General features: G+C 41.8%; 1 protein-coding gene across 7 annotated transcripts in view; it reads right to left on the reverse strand.

The window, feature by feature from the left end:
* LOC140719268 (BAR/IMD domain-containing adapter protein 2-like 2) overlaps positions 1-19462 on the reverse strand; it is a 161062-nt gene that overhangs the window by 81838 nt on the left and 59762 nt on the right. For all 7 annotated transcript variants that reach the window (XR_012096878.1, XR_012096879.1, XM_073033773.1 and 4 more), the window contains 3 exons: positions 16576-16637; positions 14585-14656; positions 10251-10367 (listed from right to left, as the gene is read on the reverse strand). Coding sequence is in view for 5 of the 7 variants with exons in the window: in XM_073033773.1 (XP_072889874.1) it covers positions 10251-10367; positions 14585-14656; positions 16576-16637 (251 nt within the window). In the remaining 2 variants the exon portion in view is untranslated. The remainder of the gene's footprint in view (positions 1-10250; positions 10368-14584; positions 14657-16575; positions 16638-19462) is intronic.

Below are 19462 nucleotides of genomic sequence, written 5' to 3' on the forward strand. Positions count from 1 at the left end.
TCACAGAAATGGAGGGAGTTTGGATGGAAAAACTTGATAAGGTATTTTATTACACCCTCTCAGAAATCCCACTATGATAGTAACCTCCCTGTTTGCTGGAGAAATTGTGGAAATCAAAATGCAAATCATTATCATATTTTTTGGGATTGCCCTGTTATTAAGAACAATTGGAGGGGGATACACAATGCCCTATGAGACATCTTTAAATGTGAAATACCCTTAGAAAATAAGACAATATATTTTGGATATATACCTCAAGAATGGTTGAAAAGAGTATATTTACTGAATATACTGTTGGTGGCCGGTAAAAAGACTCTTACTAGGAAATGGTTATCACAGGAGAGCCCAACTTTAAATACATGGATGGAAATTACAATGGACATTTACAAAATGGAGAAGATAACAGCATCTGTTAATCTTAAGCTGGAACAATTTGATTCATACTGGGAAAAATGGTTTAACTACATAATGCCTCATAGGCCTGATTTTATTCTCACAAATCAATGAATATGTTGTAAAAAAAATCACTCCCTACTTGTACATAGTTCTTTCCTTTTGTTTGTTTTCTCTTTCCACTCTTTTCTATAAGTGGATACCTCAGATAAATACTTTGCGGAGATTTGTGATATATATGATTATATGATATATATGTACAACGTCTGAAATACATCTTATGGAAATGTTTGTTTGATGATGAACTTCAATAAAAAAAACTTACAAAAAAAAGCACCAGTACTTTAATCTCCTCTTTAATTGTCATAGTTTCCATAACTTCCCTACTTGTTTCCCTTACCTTACACAATTCAATATCCTTCTCCTTAGTGAATACCGAAGAAAAAAAATTGTTCAAAATCTCCTCCATCTCTTTCGGCTCCACACATAGCTGTCCACTCTAATTCTCTAAGGGACCAATTTTATCCCTCACTATCCTTTTGCTATTAATATAACTGTAGAAACCCTTTGGATTTATTTTCACCTTACTTGCCAAAGCAACCTCATATCTTCTTTTAGCTTTTCTAATTTCTTTCTTAAGATTCTATCTCAGAAGGATGTGTTGTCATTGGAGAGTGTCCAGAGGAGGTTCACAAAGTTGATTCCAGGAATGAAGGGGTTAACATATGAGGAGCACTTGGCAGCCTTTGCCCTGTACTCACTGGAATTTAGAAGAATGCGGTGGGGGTGGGGGGAATCTCATTGAAACCTACTGAATATTGAAAGGTGGACGTGGAGAGGATGTTTCTTATGGTGGAGGTATCCAGAACTAGAGGGCCAAGTCTCAAAATGTAGAACACAGGTAAGAAGGAATTTTTTTAGCCAGCCATTAATGAATCTGTGGAATACTCTGGCTGTGGAGACCAAGACCTTGAAAATTAATAGTTTCCTGATTTGTCAGGGCATCGACAGATATGGTGAGAAGGCAGGTGTATGGGGTTGAGTGGTTCCAGGATCAGCCAGGATGGAATGGTGGAGCAGAATGGATGGGCTGAATAGCCTAATTCTACTCCTATGTCTTCTGTCTTGAGTGAGTGTGCAGCCAGCATCACCTATTGATGAGAAGGAAAAGAGTGATGAAATCTCTCTGGAGGCCACCAACGTCAGCAGGATCCAAACCTACGGGACATGATGGATGATGCTCTGCTTCAGTGGGTGATGTTACACCCCCAGGGTTGTGTACTAAGTCCACTCCTTTACTCCCTGTATAACCATGACTGTGTCACCACCCAGAGCTCTAATCTGCTAATTAAATTTGCCGACAACACTACATTGATTGGCCTCATTTCAAAAAATAATGAGGTGGCCTACAAGGAAGAAGTCATCTCTCATGGTGTCAAGAAAACAACCTCTCCCTCAATGTCATGAAAACAAAGGAGCTGGTTGTGGATTACAGGAGGAATGGAGATGTGACATCAATAGATTTGAGGGTAAATAGCTTTAAGTTCCTCGGCACCCACATCACCAACAACCACAACAGCGCCCCTTTCACCTCAGACGGTTGAGGAAGTTTGGAATTTCCATTTTCTAGTAAGAGTCTTTTTACCAGCCACCAACAGTATATTCAGTAAATATTTATCTCTTTTCAACCATTCTTGAGGTATATATCCAACCCAGGCACAGGAGCCAGCTGGATTCGAACTCGGGATCTCTCACCCCAAAGTCCAGCACTAATGCCACTACGCCACCAGCCATATGGGAACTGTACCTCCCTTAATTGCTGGACTCTGCAGAGAGTGGTGTGGGCAGCCCAGCACATCTGTAGTTATGAATTTCCCATGATTCAAGACATTTACAAAGACAGGTGTGTAAAAAGGGCACAAAGGGTCATTGTCACCCCAATCACAAACTGCTACCATCTGGGAAACGGTACCACGGCATAAAAGCCAGGACCAACAGGCTCCAGGACAGCTTCTTCCACCAGGCCATCAGACAGATTAACTCACACTGATTTGTGTGTATTTCCTATATTATATTGACTGTTCTATTTATTATAAATTATTATAAATGAATACAAATTGCACATTGCACATTTAGATGGAGACATAACATGAAGATTTTTACTCCTCATGTATGCGAAGGATGTAAGAAATAAAGTCAATTCAATTCAATTCACCAGTGTTTTATAAAATCTCAACATTACATCCTTCCTTTTATATTCTAGTCCTCACTACATTGCATTTGCCTTCCTCACCACAGACGCTAAATGCAACTTAATGTAAAGGGGGTTTCTTCTTTTTCTTTGTTACTGCGTATGTTGATCAAAATGGCTTCTTTGTTTGTTAAAAGTAGGAATGCTTCTTTGTTGCGAGAGAGTGCTGGAAGCTTGTTTGGGTTAAAATTTACTGATAACGAGAATTGTATTCCTTTGTAAACCAATTGGGATTAATGTTGTTCTTCCTTCTGAGTCTGTAAGCTATTGTTGGCGGGCTTTTGGGCAGATCGGCGCGAGGGGGTGAGAGAGAGAGGACGTGATGCTGTAAACTGGGCATGGAACGGACCACAAGTGGGGGTCCGAGGCCAGGAGGTACCCCGAGGAGAGGAGACGAAGATAGATGTGCTTGGTTGACCACTTCGGATGGTCCTGAGCTGCAAGTTGAGGAGTTCGGAGGGGATCGAATGGTGGCCAGAAGACTTCAGTAATTGAGCTCCAACGGTTGTGCATGAAGTGGTTTGGACTTTGATAAGTTTGGCGCCTTTTCTTTATTTTTTTTCCTTCATATATAATGTATCGTTATTAATCACTTAGTTATAGTAACCTTTATAAATTGTACTCATTTAATCGCATATGGTGTACCGTCTGTTTTTTGGGCGAGGTGGGGACATCACACAGCATCCACACCGGCTGATTACCCAGTTTGGTGGGGCCGAAGGCTGCTCCCCCTAGACTAGAACAAGCTGAGCGAGCCTGAGGCGACCCAGGGGGTTACATTAACTTTTAGGGTATCCTGAAAAAGGACTCCCAAGTTATTTTACACCTCAGTATTTTCTCTCCATTTATAAAATTGTCAGCCCTTTCATTTCTCCTCCCAAAGTGCATGACCATACACTTCTCAACACTGTATTCCATCTACCATTTCTTTGCCATTCTCCGAATCTGCCTAAGTCCTTTTGTAGCCTCTCTGCTTCCTCAAAACTACCCGACCCTCTACCTAGCTTCATACTGTCTGCAAACTTTGTAACAAAGCAATCAATTCCATCATTCTAATCACTGACATATAACAAAAAATCTTATTGAAAAAGAAAAGTTGACAGTGAAGAATATAGGAGAGAGAGGAGGGAAGGCAGATAGCAAAAGAATGCTCAGAGTTTTAATTAAACTTATTTTTAAATATAATTTTACATTTTTAATTATTTTCATCTATTTGCTTCTTTAAATGTCTCTGAACATAATTTCTATTATACATTAATGTAGTCAGTCAAATCTGTGCAAGGTTATTAAGTTTGCAGTGATACACTGGTGTGGAGGAAGGATTGGTTCAGGGACAAAAAGCAGAGTTGGAATACACCATCCTCAATAACCTTGACCCGAGTGCAATATATCCATGTCTGCAGAACACCGCTAGCCAGGTTGCAGTCTGGGTTGTGAGAAGGAGGTGAAGTGACTTCTGGAGAATGTAGACAGACAAGGTGAGTGAATAAGGGTGGAGAAAAGGGGATGTAATGTGTAAAATTGGAGTCATACAGACAGAAACAGACCCTTTGACCCATCATGTCTCTGCCCACCATCATTTCATCTCTAATAATCCCATTTATCAGCATGATCTATAGTCTTTTATGCTTTGGCATTTCCATTTCTCATTAACACACTTTTTAAATGTTACAAGAGTTCTTGCCTCCATTCTTTCTCGGGCATTCTAAATTATAACCTCTCACTGAGTTTTTAAAAATTCCTCAAAATTTCTCAGTTTCTCCTATTCCTCATTTTAATCTTTTGACCTTTGGTTTTAAATTACTCTATAATTTATTTTATTTTAATTTAGAGATACAGTACTGTAATAGGCCCTTCTAGCCCAACGAGCCCACACCCACGTGACCAATTAACCGACTAACCTGTCCGTCTTTGGAATGTGGGCTGAGACTGGAGCACCCGGAGGAAACCCATGTGGTTAGGGGGAGAATATACAAGCTCCTTACAGGCAGTGGCAAAACCGAATCAGATCACTGAATGGCGAAAGAGTTCTTTTTCACTATTTAGGCCGCTCATACTTTTTGAACACCTCTATCAGATCTGCACTCACCTACAACCACTCCAAGGAAAACAAATCAGCCTCTCTGGTCTCTCCTCCTACCTGAACAAATCCATTCTAAGCAACCTTCTGGAAAATCTCCTCTGTATTCACTCCACTGCCTTATTGTGAGATCTCCTTCTTAAAAAATGAAAGATCAGAATCAGGTTTAATATCACAGGCATATGTTGTGAAACTTGTTGTTTTGTGGCCGCAGTTATTTATTTTACTTAGTGATACAGCGTGGGATAGACCTGTCCGGCCTAATAAGCTACACTGCCCTAGTAACCAATCATCACCCCAGTTAACCCTAACCTAATCACAGGATAATTTCTAATGACCATTTAATCTATCTGGTACATCTTTGGACTATGGGAGGAAACTAGAAAACTCATGCATTCTATGGGAAAGACATACAGAATTCAGCTCTGAACTCTGGAGTGCCCCATGCTGTAATAGTGTTACCCAAACTGCTACGTTACCAATAGCACCCAATGGTAATAAGAAATATTTTTACTTTAATTTTTTAAATATATTTCTTACTTAATATATTTAATAAGTAAGTAGTGCAAAAATAGTGCCAAAAAAAGAAAAAAATGTATTATAGACCACCCAATAGTCAGAAAGAATTGGAAGAGCAAATCTGCAGAGAGATAGCAGACAACTGCAGGAAATGAAAAGTTGTGATAGTAGGGGATTTTAATTTTCCACATATTGATTGGGACTCCCATACTGTTAAAGGTCTAGATGGGTTAGAGTTTGTGAAATATGTTCAGGAAAGTTTTCTGAATCAATATATAGAGGTACCGACTAGAGAGGATGCAATATTAGATCTCCTATTAGGAAACGAGTTAGGACAAGAGACGGAAGTGTGTGTAGGGGAACACTTTGGTTCCAGTGATCATAACACCATTAGTTTCAACTTGATCAAGAATAAAGATAGATCTGGTCCTCGGATTGAGGTTCTAAACTGGAAAAAGGCCAAATTTGAAGAAATGAGGAAGAATCTAAAAAGCGTAGATTGGAACAGGTTGTTCTCTGGCAAGGATGTGATTGGTAAGTGGGAGGCCTTCAAAGGAAAAATTTTGAGAATAGACGGTTTGTATGTTCCTGTCAGGATTAAAGGCAAAGTGAATAAGAATAGGGAACCTTGGTACTCTAGGGATATTGGAACTCTGATAAAGAAGAAGAGAGAGATGTATGACATGTATAGGAAACGGGGAGCAAATAAGGTGCTTAAGGAGTATTAAAAGTGCAAAAAAAATACTTAAGGAAGAAATCGGGAGGGCTAAAAGAAGACATGAGGTAGCTTCGGCAGTCAAGGTGAAGGATAATACAAAGAGCTTCTACAGGTATATTAAGAGCAAAAGGATAGTAAGGGATAAAATTGGTCCTCTTGAAGATCAGAGTGGTCAGCTATGTATGGAACCAAAAGAAATGGGGGAGATCTTAAATGGGTTTTTTGCGTCTGTATTTACTAAGGAAACTGGCATGGAGGCAATGGAAATAAGGCAAACAGGTAGTGAGGACATGCAACCTATACAGATTGAAGAGGAGGAGGTGCTTGCTATCTTCATACTGCATCTCTGTGTGGTATCTCAGTTGTACAGCAACTGATAGGAAAGCACTTCAGTGGGTCATCCCTAGCGCACAGAAGATCATTGGGACACAGCTCCCAGTCCTGGAGGACACCTACAGCTCATGCTGCCTAAAGAAAGCTACAAGCATCTATAAGGACAATACACACCCATGCAATCATCTGTTTGAACATCTTCCATCTGGCAGATGTTATAAGATTTTCTATGTCCGCACTTCCAGACTGAAAAATAGTTTTCTCCCCAGAGGTATAATTGCTCTGAACCAATCGATCAAGCATCGTCCATAAATTTGTTATATTGCTACTTTTAATACTGGTTTTATGGCTGTCATGCATCTGAGTTACACTTTTGTACTGCTGGACATTGCTTGTACTGGCTGGTTACTTGATTTTATTTATTGTTTATTTATTTTATTGGTTGTTTTATTGAGTACAAGTTGCAAACTCATTTTCGCTGTAGTGGTGCATGACAAATTGCACTATGGAATGACAATAAAGATATTTCAACTGAGGCAAATCAGAGTAGATAAATCCCCAGGACCTGACAGGGTATTCCCTCAGACCTTGAAGGAGACTAGTGTTGAAATTTCAGGGGCCCTGACAGATATATTTTAAATGTCGGTATCCACGGGTGAGGTGCCGGAGGATTGGAGGATAGCTCATGTTGTTCCGTTGTTTAAAAAAGGCTCCAAAAGTAATCCGGGAAATTATAGGCCAGTAAGTTTGACGTCGGCAGTAGGTAAATTATTGGAAGGAGTACTAAGAGATAGGATCTACAAGTATTTAGATAGACAGGGACTTATTAGGGAGAGTCAGCACAGCTTTGTGCGTGGTAGGTCAAGTTTAACAAATCTATTAGAGCTTTTCGAGGAGGTTACCAGGAAAATGGATGAAGGGAAGGCAGTGGATGTTGTCTACATGGACTTCAGTAAGGCCATTGACAAGGTCCCACATGGGAGGTTAGTTAGGAAGATTCAGTCGCTAGGTATACATGGTGAGGTAGTAAATTGAATTAGACATTGGCTCAATGGGAGAAGTCAGAGAGTGATAGTGGAGGATTGCTTCTCTGAGTGGAGGCCTGTGACTAGTGGTGTGCCACAGGGATCGGTGCTGGTCCATTGTTATTTGTCATCTATATCAATGATCTGGATGATAATGTGGTAAATTGGATCAGCAAATTTGCTGATGATACAAAGATTGGAGGTGCAATGGACAATGAGGAAGGTTTTCAAAGCCTGCAGATGGATTTGGACCAGCTGGAAAAATGGGCTGAAAAATGGCAGATGGAGTTTAATACAGAGAAGTGTGAGGTCTTGCACTTTGGAAGGAAAAATCAAGGTAGAACATACAAGGTAAATGGTAGGGCACTGAGGAGTGCAGTAGAACAGAGGGATCTAGGAATACAGATACAAAATTCCCTAAAAGTGGCATCACAAGTAGATAGGGTAGTAAAGAGAGCTTTTGGTATATTGGTCTTTATAAATCAAAGTATTGAGTATAAGAGTTGGAATGTTATGGTGAGGTTGTATAAGACATTGGTGAGGCCGAATTTGGAGTATTATGTGCAGTTTTGGTCACCGAATTACAGGAAGGATATTAATAAGGTTGAAAGAGTGCAGAGAAGGTTTACAAGGATGTTGCCAGGACTTGATAAACTGAGTAACAGAGAAAGGTTGAATAGGTTAGGATGTTATTCCCTGAAGTGTAGAAGAATGAGGGGAGATTTGATAGAGGTATATAAAATTATGATGGGTATAGATAGAGTGAATGCAAGCAGGTTTTTTCAGAGGCTAGGGGAGAAGATGTTAAATGGTTCTATGCATTGAGGTAGTGTCTATGAGTTAATTATCCATTCAGAAATCTGATGGTGGGGTGGGGGGAAGAAGCTGTTCCTGAAACATTGAATGTGTGTCTTCAGTTTCATATGTGGTACAATGTAGACAAAGACCCCTCCTACCCTAGTCATTCTCTCTTCTCCCCTCTCCCCACAGAAAAACCTAAGAACATGTACCACACTTGGAATATTGTGAGCAGTTTTGGACCATTTTATCCAAGGAAGGATGTGCTGGCATTGAGGAGTGTCCAGTGCAGGTTCATGAGAATGATACTGGGAATGAAAGGAGTGTTTAATTACACTGGGCCTACACTCACTGGAGTTTAGAAGAATGAGATTGAGTGAAACATATCAAACATTAAAAATCCTGGACAAAGTGGATGGAGTGGAAATATTTTGGAGGAGTATAAGACCAGTGGGCGCAACTTCAGTGTACAGATATCACTTTCAGACAAAGATGAGGAGGAATTTTTCTAGCCAGAGGGTGCTGAATCTGTGGGAGACCACACCTCAAGAACCCAACAGGACAGAAGCTTCCAAAGATTCACCAGCCTCTGTGAGAAGACGCATGTCAAAAAATCTTCAGAAGCACAGGCCAGAAACTGTTGGCCCCACCCACAGAATGGAGAAACTGACTGGCAGACCTTGGCCCAGTTGTTTTTCAAATCAGTTAATTAATAAACAGGCTCTGGTCGCTGATTTGCTAAGCAAGTTAGGAGAGCCAGTAACAGCTGCAAATTCTTGGAAGAGCAATGAAGCCCAGCAGCTTCAAGTGTTCAGTTATGAACAACAGTGACTAAAACTGTGAGTTAACACTAACCCATTTGGAGCAATGGTGGACAGCAGATTTGTCTGATTTTCCCGAGATTCAATCGAGGTCTTTCTTGGGTTACAAACATCCAACTCATGAGCAGACTCTGCAGGAGAGTGACAGGACCATTGGGGATTTGCCATTGTGTTCAGGGCTGATGGCATCTTTTGTTGGTTGAAAGCAGGAGCATTTCTGAGTGGCTTCTCTCTCCCCATTCCCGAGCTACAAAAACAAAGGCCTGTCTGAGAGCACTGAGGAAACTCCCTCCCTCCCTCACTGAGTCAGTATGGCCAGATGGAGGCTACTCTTTCTGTGTCTGCTCACTCTCCTGTAACTATTGTGTCTGTGTTCCTCTCCCACCTACTGTTGTCATTCATTCCCAATTTACAAACTGTTCAGATTACAAATAGTTCTCAGGAACGGAATCTATCTACAATGTTTGATAGAGGTCATGTCACTGGGTATATTTAAAATGTAGATTGATAGGTTCTTTATTAGTAAGGGTGTCAAAGATTATGAGCAAAGACAGGAAAATGGGATTGAGGGGAACAATAAATCAGCCATAATAGAATGACAGAGCAGACTTGATGGGCCAAATTGACTAATTTTGCTCCTACTTATAGTCCTATGGTCTATCCTGACCTGGGGAGGACCTGTACAGCTCCTCTGTATTAACCTGAAGCCCAACCAACTCATAACTTAATGTCCAAAATAATCCCACAATCCACACACCCTGACAGGAGATACAACTGTGGAGATGTTGAGTGGGAAAGACCCAACCAGCTATTGAGATTACATATATATATATATATACATACACACATATACACATATATACACACACACTGTATACAGTATATATACTGTATATATATATGTTGATCTCTCAATCTACCTCACCATGGCCCTTGCACCTTATTTGTATACCAGCACTCTTACTGTAGCAGTAGCAACAGTCCTGACTGTTCAGTGACAGTCTTGATGAAGGGTTTTGGCTGTTTACTCTTTTCCATAGATGCTTAGTTCCTCCAGCATTTTGTGTGTGTAGAATTATCACTATATTCTGCATTATGTTATTGATGTACAACCTTGATGTACTTACGTAAGAAATGATCTGTCTGAATGGCATGCAAAACAAAGTTTTTCACTGTATCTCAGTGCAAGGGGCAGTAATGAACCAGTTACCAATCCCCAAAATGGGCAATCTGGAAGCCAATTGAAAATCACTCTCTGCATTGTTCCATTCAAGCTGTGTCCACCGATATTCCAGTAAGGACCAGCACCTACCTGCACATCCCTGGTGTATGGGCTTCTCATCCGCTCAACCCTCTGCAGGTCTGTATTCGCTTCTTTTAACATCTGACTCCTGCTTCTGTGTTCCTTTTCAAACTGGTACTTGCTTTTCTGCAAAGAAAGGGAACCACACATGCCTCAACGTTGCTGTGCAAGTTAATTGGTTGGTTAAGAAGACATATGATGCGTTGGCCTTCATTTGTTGGGGAATTGAGTTCAAGAGCAGTGAGCAAATGTTGCAACTCTTTAAAACCCTGATTAGTTCACACTTGGAATATTGAGTTAATTTTTGGTCACTTCATTATAAGAAGGATGTGGAAGCTTTAAAGATCGTGCCCAGGAGATTTATCAGGATGCTGCCTGTATTAAAGAGCATATCTTACGAGGATAGGTTGAGCGAGTTACAGCTTTTCTCTTTGGAGTGAAGGAGGATGAAGGGTGAATTGATAGAGGTGTACAAGATGATAAGATGCAAAGATTTAGTGGATATCCACAGACTCTTTCCAAGGGCAGAAATGGCTAATAATGGACAGAATTTTAAGGTGACTGGAGGAAAGTAGGGGGATGTCAAAAGTAAGTTTATTTGATAGAGAGTGGAAAGTGCATGGAATGCCCTGCCAAGGATGGTGATAGAGACAGATATGTTGGGGAAATTAAGAAACTCTTAGATAGGCATATGGATAATGAAAAAATAGAGGGTTATATAAATATATATATATATTTATATAAATAGAGGGAAGGGTTAGATTCCTGATTCAGTTTCCTATGTCCTATATCCATTTGTGGCTGTTGCATGTGAAACTAGATTCTTCAGGTGACAGTGACATCCAGGATCAGCCATGATGGAATGGCAGAACAGACTCAATGGGCTGAATGGCCTAATTCTGTTCCTATTTCTTACGGTCTTTTATCATACTGTGGGCTTGAGATTATTTCCTTAAGTAGATACTGTAAAATAGATACATAAGATCTGTAGTGTGCTGAAAGTGTTCAATACCTTGCCATATAACAAGGTCCAAGAATGTGTTTTACAATGTAACAGAGGTATATCTGGTACAGTCACTGTGTCACAGTGCCAGAGACCCGGGAATTGACCCTGACCTCTGCCACTGTCTCTGTGGAGTTTGTACATTCTCTCTGTACATCTTCTCCAAATTCTCTGGTTTCCTCCCACATCCCAGAGATGTTCAGGGATGCTGGGTTAATTGGCCACTGTAAATAAATTGCCTTTAGTAAGGTGGGGAGCTGATAGGTATGTTTGGAGAATACCCTAAATGAATAAATGAATGAATTATCTTTATTGTCATTATACATAGATACAGTGAAACTCTGTTTGGCTTCCTCTCAGGCAATTAAACAAAATGGTAGATAAAAACAAGACAGTAATAGAAAAGCAGTATTAAATAAATAAGTAGCAGAAAATAAGTTGCAGCAGCACCAGAATATCACAGTAATGCACAAAGTGCCGTTAGTGCAAGTATTTGAGTCCTTGTGTGTGCTCACAGTTTCAGTCATTGCTCTGTGGGAGTGGTGTGATGGAGGCCACAGCTCTGGGGTAGAAGCTGTTCCTCAGTCTATTTGTTCTAGCTTTTAGTGTCCTGAACCTTTTGCTGGACGACAGCGGGTCAAACAGGGAGTGGCCGGGATGTGTGGTATCTCTAGTTATGCTGATTGCTTTCCTCCTGAGTCTGCTGGAATAGATGGTATCTAGTCCTGTGAGCTCCATTCTGACAATTCACTGGGCCGCCTTCACCACACGATGCAGGTCTTGTCGCCCAGCAGCTGTGCAGCTGGCATACCACAATGTGGTGCTGTTGGTCAGGATAGTTTCAATTGTACTTCTGTAGAAGTTAAGCAACAGCTTTTGTGGGAGTTCGGCCTGTTTCAGCTTTCTGAGGAAGAAGAAAATTGAGTGGAAAAGCAAATTTTGCAGTGGATAAGGAGAGTGCACAGCGAGAAATAAATGGAGTAAGTAGGCAAGGGTCTGGTAGATGGAGTACTGGAAAGTGAGAGCACATCGCCTTGAGATTCAGAGGTATATTGTTAGAACAGAGATGAGGAGAAATGGCTTTTTCCAGAGAATAGTGAATCTGTGAAATTCTCTGCCCAGGGAAGCAATAGAGGCTACATCATTAACTATATTTAAGACAGAATGGTAGATTTTTCCATAGCAGGTGAGTTAGAATGATGGGGAAAAAGCAGGTAGGTGGAGCTGAATCCACAGCTAAATCAGTTATGATATTGAATGATGGAAAATGTTCAATGGTCCTACTCCTATTAAAGAAGGCGTGGGATTAATGGAGAATGAGTATGTAAGTGATGGCTGGTATGGATCCAGTGATTGTGGAAGTTCACCAGGATCAGATCAGTCCTGCGTTGGACAACATTGTGCCAGCTGCCAACACAGCCCGAGGTTTCTCACACTGATTGCTTCTTTCCCCCCTTTGCCCATTGGACAGAAAGGCTTCATATCTAACTCTCAACAACTGGCTAGGGTATCACTCCTGCCTCTGAGCCACCTCAGGCTTTTTCCGCTGGGGTTGGGTGGGATGCAACCAGAGGTCATGGGTTAAGGGTGAAAGATGAGAAGTTTAAGGGGAACACAATAGGCAACTTCTTCACTAAGAAGGTGGTGAGAGTGCGGCACGGCTGCCATCACAAGTGGTGAGTGCAATTTTGATTTCAATATTTAAGAGAAGTTTGGATAGGTACATGGATAGTAGGGATATGGACGGCTATGGTGCTGGTACAGGTCAATGGGAGTAGGCAGTTTAACTGGTTTTGGCATGGACTAGATGGGCCACAGGGCCTGTTTCTGTGCTGTACTCTATAACTCTATATTGTAGCTTCAATACATACAGAACATGAAACCATACAACACAGAAACAGTCCCTTTGGCCCACAGTGCTGTGCCAAACTAATTATGATGATGTTTGTTTAAGCAAATTCTTTCTACCTGCAAATGGATGATATCCCTCCATTCTCTACATATTCATGAGCCTATCTAGGAGCCCCTAATATTCCTCTACAATATCTGCCTGCACTACCACTTCTGGCAGCACAATCCAGTCACCCATCACTCTCTGTGTAAAAATTCTTCCCCACTCATCTCCTTTACACTCTCCCCCATCAATTTAAATGCATGTCCTCTAGGATTAGATATTTTAAAAAATACCAGCTATTACTCTACCCATGTCTCTCATAATTTTATAGATTTATGTCAGGACTCCCCTCAGCTTCTGCTGCTCTAGAAAAAACAACCCTAGTATGTCCAGCCTCTCCTTATAGCCCTCTAATCCTGGTAAAGCTTTTCTGCACCCTCTCCAAAACCTCCTCATTCTGCCTGAAATTAATATACCACCCCAGTTACAAACTTAACAGTTTTATAAAGATACAACATTCATTCCTGACTTGATGTCAGTTCCTCCTACATTTTACTCATATTCCATACGACATGGGAGCAGAATTAGGCTATTCGGCCCATCGAGTCTGCTCTGCCATTACATCACGGCTGATTTATTATCCCTCTCAACCCCATTTGCCTGTCTTCTCCCTGTAACCTTTGACATCCTTTCTAATTCAGAACCCATCACCTCCACTTTAAGTATACTCAATGACTTGACCTCCACAGACATCTGTGGCAATGAATTCCACAGATTCACCACCCTCTAACTAAAGAAATTCCTCCTTATCTCTGTTCAATACAGAGGTCCTTCTATTCTGATGCTGTGCCCTCTGACCCTAGACTCCCCTAGTATAGGAAACATCCTCTCTATGCCCACTTTGTTTAGGCTTTTCAATGAGATGCCTCCTCATTCTTCTAAACTCCAGCAAGTACAGGACCAGAGTCTCAAATGCTCCTCATAGGTTAACCCTTTTATTCTTCATGAACCTCCTCTGGACCCTCTCCAATGCCAGCACATCCTTTCTTAGACAAGAGGTCCAAAACTGCTCATGACACTCAGTCTTAGCTGACCAGAGTCTCAGCATTACAGCCTTACTTTTATTTTCTAGTCCTCTCGAAATGAATGCAAACACTGCATTTGCCTTCCTCACCACATTCCCACCAACTCCTCCCAGACTCTGTCACTCACCTACACACTAGGAACAATTAACCTGCCAACCGGCACACCTTCGTAAAGTGCGAGGAAACCAGAGCACTCAGGAGAAACCTATAGGATCACAGGGAAAACATGCAAATTCCACACAGACAGCATCAGAGATCAGCTTTGAACCTGAACCATCTGTTGCTGTGAGGCAGCAGCTTGACTAGTCGCATCACTGTTCCGTCCAAACTTGAAACTAACCAATGAGGAATGTTGACTCACAGTTATATAATCCATGTCCAGTTTAGTATTCTGTTCCATCTCCCGAAGAAGCTCGTCGTTAAACCTCCGAAACTGTAAAGATAAACATCAGTCACTGGAAAATCTGGCCTGATTGTGAAACCTCACTGTCAGACCGTAAACGTCCGGCCTGATTGTGAAACCTCACTGTCAGACCGTAAGCGTCCGGCCTGATTGTAAAACCTCACTGTCAGACTGTAAAAGTCTGGCCTGATTGTGAAACCTCACTGTCAGACCGTAAACGTCCGGCCTTATTGTGAAACCTCACTGTCAGACCGTAAACGTCCGGCCTGATTGTGAAATCTCACTGTCAGACCGTAAACGTCCGGCCTGATTGTGAAACCTCACTGTCAGACCGTAAACGTCCGGCCTGATTGTGAAACCTCACTGTCAGACCGTAAACGTCCGGCCTGATTGTGAAACCTCACTGTCAGACCGTAAACGTCCGGCCTGATTGTGAAACCTCACTGTCAGACCGTAAGCGTCCGGCCTGATTGTGAAACCTCACTGTCAGACCGTAAACGTCCGGCCTGATTGTGAAACCTCACTGTCAGACCGTAAGCGTCCGGCCTGATTGTGAAACCTCACTGTCAGACCGTAAACGTCCGGCCTGATTGTGAAACCTCACTGTCAGACTGTAGGATCAGTCCATTCCCCAGTTGTGAGAAACTGTAACACCCAGTGGTATACCAGGGCATGGCATCTGGTGAGTAATGGAATAGAGTCAATCTTCAATGAACAAGAAGCTGAAGGAACTTGGTGGTTGTGGATGTTGGATGGGCTTGGTGGGGGGGGGGGGGGGGGGGGAGTCACGATGAGGGTAAACTGGAGCACCTGGACGAAACACACCTGATCACCAGCAGAATGGTAGCACAGCAGTTAGCATAATGCTATTACAATGCCAGAGACCTGGGTCGGTTCCTATCACTGTCCATAAGAAACTCGTACATTTTCCCTGTGACCACATGGGTTTCCTCCAGATGTTTCGGTTTAGCAGGTTAATTGTGTAATGGGTGTAATTGAGTAGTGTGGGTTCATTGGACTGGAAGTGTGACAACCATTTTTGTCACCTATTATTTCATGAATTTGTACAGAACATGAATTAGATAGGAGCCAGAAGGGGTCAAGAGAGGGCATTCTACAAGTGTGTGAAGACCAAGAGGATAAGACATGAGAGAATAAGACAATCAAAAGTGTGTATGAAACTGGAGGAGATAGTGGGGGTAATGATGAATATTTTGCTTCAGTATTCACTGTGAAAAACGACCTTGGCAATTGTAGGGATAACTTACAGTGGACTGAAAAGCCTGAACATATAGACATTAAGGAAGAGGATATGCTGGAGATTTTGGAAAGCATCAAGTTGGATAAGTCACCGGGACGATGAGATATACCCCAGGCTACTGTGAGAGGTGAGGGAAGAGATTGCTGAGCCTCTGGCAATGATCTTTGGAGACAGGAGAAGTTCCAGAGGATTGAAGGCTTGCAGATGTTGTTCCCTTATTCAAGAAAGGGAGTAGAGATAACCCAGGAAATTATAGACCAGTGATCTTTCTTCAGTGGTTGATAAGTTGATGGAGAAGATCCTGAGAGGCAGAAGTTACATAATAAGTTCTATAATAAACCTGTTGTGTTGACAACTTACTTTAAATTTTATTTTCATTTTTTTATTTAGAGGTACAGGGTCTTCCGGACCAACAAGCCCACACATGTGACCAACTAACCTACTAACCAGTAAGCGTTTGGAATGTGGTGCACCTGCAGGAAATTCACGTAGTCACGGGGCAGAATGTACAGACAATGAAAGGTATTGAACCCGGGTTGCTGTGCTGTAAAGCGATGCACTAACCATTAGCTAGCATGCTTATCAGATTGAATTCAGGTAACTTGTATACCTGAATCACTAGTGGTTTGTTGCTATCTTGAGTAAGTCTCTTGAGTTAGGTTAACTATCTCAGGAAAGAAGTACTTACAATGATTTCCAAGTCATTGCTTAGCTCCCTCTGGGTGTCCGCCATCTGCAACAGTACCTGACCTGGGCGACAGGAAAAGAGGTGAGAAAATCACTTCCAAGGACAAGTATTCAAAGGTTCAAAGGACCTACTCTTTCCTTTGAGAAAGCTGCTTTGGAATTGGAAGTCAATTATTATTGTCACATCTTCTGAGATACACTCAGTGGCTACTTTATTAGGCAAGGAGAGTACCTAATAGAGCAGTTACTGGAATGGAATTTGGTGCAGTCTTCCTCTGCTGTAGCCCATTCACTTCAAGGTTCAACGTGTTGTGCATTCAGAGATGCTCTTCTGCATATCACTGTTGTAACGTGCGGTTATTTCAGTTACTTTCACCTTCCTGTCAGCTTGAACCAACCTGGCTATTCTCCTCTGACCTCTCTCATTAAAAAGCATTTTCACCCACAGAACTGCCACTCACTAGATTTTTTTTTGTATTTCACACCATTCTCTGTAAACATTAGAGACTGTTGTGTGTGAAAATTCCAGGATCAGCAGATTCTGCGATACTCAAACCAAAAATCTGTTCAAACCAAATCATCTGGCACCAAAAATCATTCCACGGTCAAAGCCACTTACATCACATTTTATCCCAATTCTGATGTTTGGTCTAAACAACATCTGAACCTCTTGGCCTTGCCTGCATGCTCTTATGCATTGAGATGAATACATATTTGCATTAACATATTTGCATTATGATGAATACATATTTGCATTAACATGCAGGTTTACAGGTGTACCTAAAAGAAAGGCCACTGAGTATCTAGTGTATTGGAAGGTTAGAGGAGAAACAAATAACGCAAAACTTTCAGCCCATCTGTGCCCCGAACAAAGAAAAATTAAATGTTGCTGCCCTTCAATCAATGAGAAGTCACCTCCATTTCCCCACCAGGAAAATAATTTTAAAATGTTGGTAACACATCACATCAATTTATGAAACACATGCTTTTGGTCAGAATATTTCTTCATGATGTTCTTTGTCACACTTTGATCTATATAAGTGAATTGCATTGAGAGTTATTGAGTTGTACAGCACAGAAACAGGACCTTCATCACTCCATGTTCGCGTGTTTTGTTACACTAACCCATTCACCCACAAACAGGTCTAGACACCTCCAAACACTAATCCCAATCACCCACAGGCAGATCCAGACACTGCTCCACACTAATCTCATTCACCCACAGCAGGTCCAGACACTTCCAAACATTAACCCCAATCACCCACAAGCAGGTCCAGACACTTCCAAACACTAATCCCATTCACCCGCAAGCAGGTCCATACATTTATAAACACTAATCCCAATCACCCACAAGCAGGTCCAGACACTTTCAAACACTAATCCCATTCATCAATCGTGGAATTGAATTTAGGAGCCAAGAGGTAATGTTGCAGCTATATAGGACTCTGGTCAGACCCCACTTGGAGTACTGTGCTCAGATTTGGTCACCTCACTACAGGAAGGAGGTGGAAACTATAGAAAGGGTGCAGAGGAGATTTACAGGGATGTTGCCTGGATTGGGGAGCATGTCCTATGAGAATAGAAACATAGAAAACCTACAGAACAAGACAGGCCCTTCAGCCCACAAAGTTATGCCAAACATGTCCCTACCTTAGAAATTACTAGGCTTACCTATAGCCCTCTATTTTTCTGAGCTCCATGTACCTGTCTAGGAGTCTTTTAAAAGACCCTATCATATCCACCTCCACCACCGTTGCCGGCAGCCCATTCCACACACTAACCACTCTGTGTAAAAAAATTACCCCTGACATCTCCTCTGTACCTACTTTCAAGCACCTGTGCCCTCTCGTGCTAGCCATTTTAGCCCTGGAAAAAGCCTCTAACTATCCACACGATCAATGCCTTTCATCATCTTATAGACCTCTATCAGGACACCTCTCATCCTCCATCGCTCCAAGGAAAAAAGACCGAGTTCACACACAGCATATTCTCATAAGGCATGCTCCCCAACCTTGCATGGGTGCCTTGCTGAAATCCACATATACTACATCTATGGCTCTACCTTCATCAATGTGTTTCGTCACATCTTCAAAAAATTCAATTAGGCTTGTAAGGTACGATCTGCCTTTCACAAAGACATGCTGACTATTCCAAATCATATTATGCTTCTCCAAATATTCATAAATCCCGCCCCTCAGAATCTTCCCCATCAACTTACCAACCACTGAAGTACGACAGACAGACAAACATACTTTATTGATCCCGAGGGAAATTGGGTTTATTTACAGCCGCACCAACCAAGAAAAGTGAAGAAATATAGCAATATAAAAACCATAAATAATTAAATAATAATAACTTAATCATGCCAACTGGAAATAAGTCCAGGACCAGCCTGTTGGCTCAGGGTGTCTGACACTCTGAGGGAGGAGTTGTAAAGTTTGATGGCCACAGGTAGGAATGACTTCCTATGACGCTCAGTGTTACATCTCGGTGGAATGAGTCTCTGGCTGAATGTACTCCTGTGCCTAACCAGTACATTATGGAGTGGATGGGAGTCATTGTCCAAGATGGCATGCAACTTGGACAGCATCCTCTTTTCAGACACCACCATCAGTGAGTCCAGTTCCACCCCCACAACATCACTGGCCTTATGAATGAGTTTGTTGATTCTGTTGGTGTCTGCTACCCTCAGCCTGCTGCCCCAGCACACAACAGCAAACATGATAGCACTGGCCACCACAGCCTCGTAGAACATCCTCAGCATCGTCCGGCAGATAGTATTTATTTATTTAGAGATACAGTGTGGAACAGGCCTTTTAAAGGACCTCAGTCTCCTCAGGAAATAGAGACGGCTCTGACCCTTCTTGTAGACAGCCTCAGTGTTCTTT

Source organism: Hemitrygon akajei, chromosome 31, assembly GCF_048418815.1.
Source record: "Hemitrygon akajei chromosome 31, sHemAka1.3, whole genome shotgun sequence".
In the NCBI taxonomy this organism is placed as follows: Eukaryota; Metazoa; Chordata; class Chondrichthyes; order Myliobatiformes; family Dasyatidae; genus Hemitrygon; species Hemitrygon akajei.